Genomic DNA, 700 nt, shown 5'->3' on the forward strand with positions numbered 1-700 from the left:
ATTATTATTATATTCTTATATTTCTTGCTATCCCGCTCTTTTCCCAGAACTGGGACTTGAGAGGGGCTTCCCAATTGAAAACCCATCCGAAGCGGTGTGAAACCGGATTGGTCCCGCAGTGTGGAGCTGGGGCTGGAGCAGGTGGCCAGGCGAGGCGGGGCCATCGGGGTCCCTCCTTCCCTCCCTCCCTGGGACTTGGGCTATAATAGCAAGAGAGCCGGAGGGAAGAGGGGAGTTGGGTGCCTGCCTGCCTGCCTTCTTTCGCTAGCCATGCAGTGCTGGGGGAGACTGGTGCTGCTGCTGAGCCAGGGAGCCCCCAGAGCAGCCGCCCTGGGATTAGGAAGGGCCAGGAGGAGCCCCAGGGGCTGGCAGGCAGCAGCATCAGGGCAGCCCCTGAGAAGGAGCACCACCACCAGCAGCAGCCCCTCCGCCCCCTCGCCTCCCCTCGCAGCAGGCAGCCCAGGGGCAGCCTCCTCGGCCACCTCCAGGCTCATCGAGGCTCTCCTTCCCAGGCATGATGACTTCTCCGAGAGGCACATTGGCCCCGGGGACAAGGAGAAGGCAGAGATGCTCCAGACCCTGGGGCTCCAGGTGAGCACGCCCCCAACACCTCCCTCCCTCCCCCCTCCCTTCCTTCCTCCATCCCTCCTCCTCTTCTTCCTCCTTCCTCTTCCTCTTCTTCCTTCCTCCCTCTCTCCTC

At 63.0% G+C, this 700-nt stretch overlaps 1 protein-coding gene across 1 annotated transcript in view; it reads left to right on the forward strand.

Moving 5' to 3' along the window:
- The first annotated feature begins 239 nt into the window (after window positions 1-239).
- Window positions 240-700, forward strand: part of GLDC (glycine decarboxylase) — a 46,452-nt gene continuing 45,991 nt past the window's right edge. Inside the window, 1 exon segment of the mRNA XM_042447749.1 lies at window positions 240-591. Coding sequence (XP_042303683.1) covers window positions 271-591 — 321 coding nt within the window. The 5' untranslated portion in view covers window positions 240-270.

Source organism: Sceloporus undulatus, chromosome 2 (assembly GCF_019175285.1).
Source record: "Sceloporus undulatus isolate JIND9_A2432 ecotype Alabama chromosome 2, SceUnd_v1.1, whole genome shotgun sequence".
NCBI classification, from domain to species: Eukaryota; Metazoa; Chordata; class Lepidosauria; order Squamata; family Phrynosomatidae; genus Sceloporus; species Sceloporus undulatus.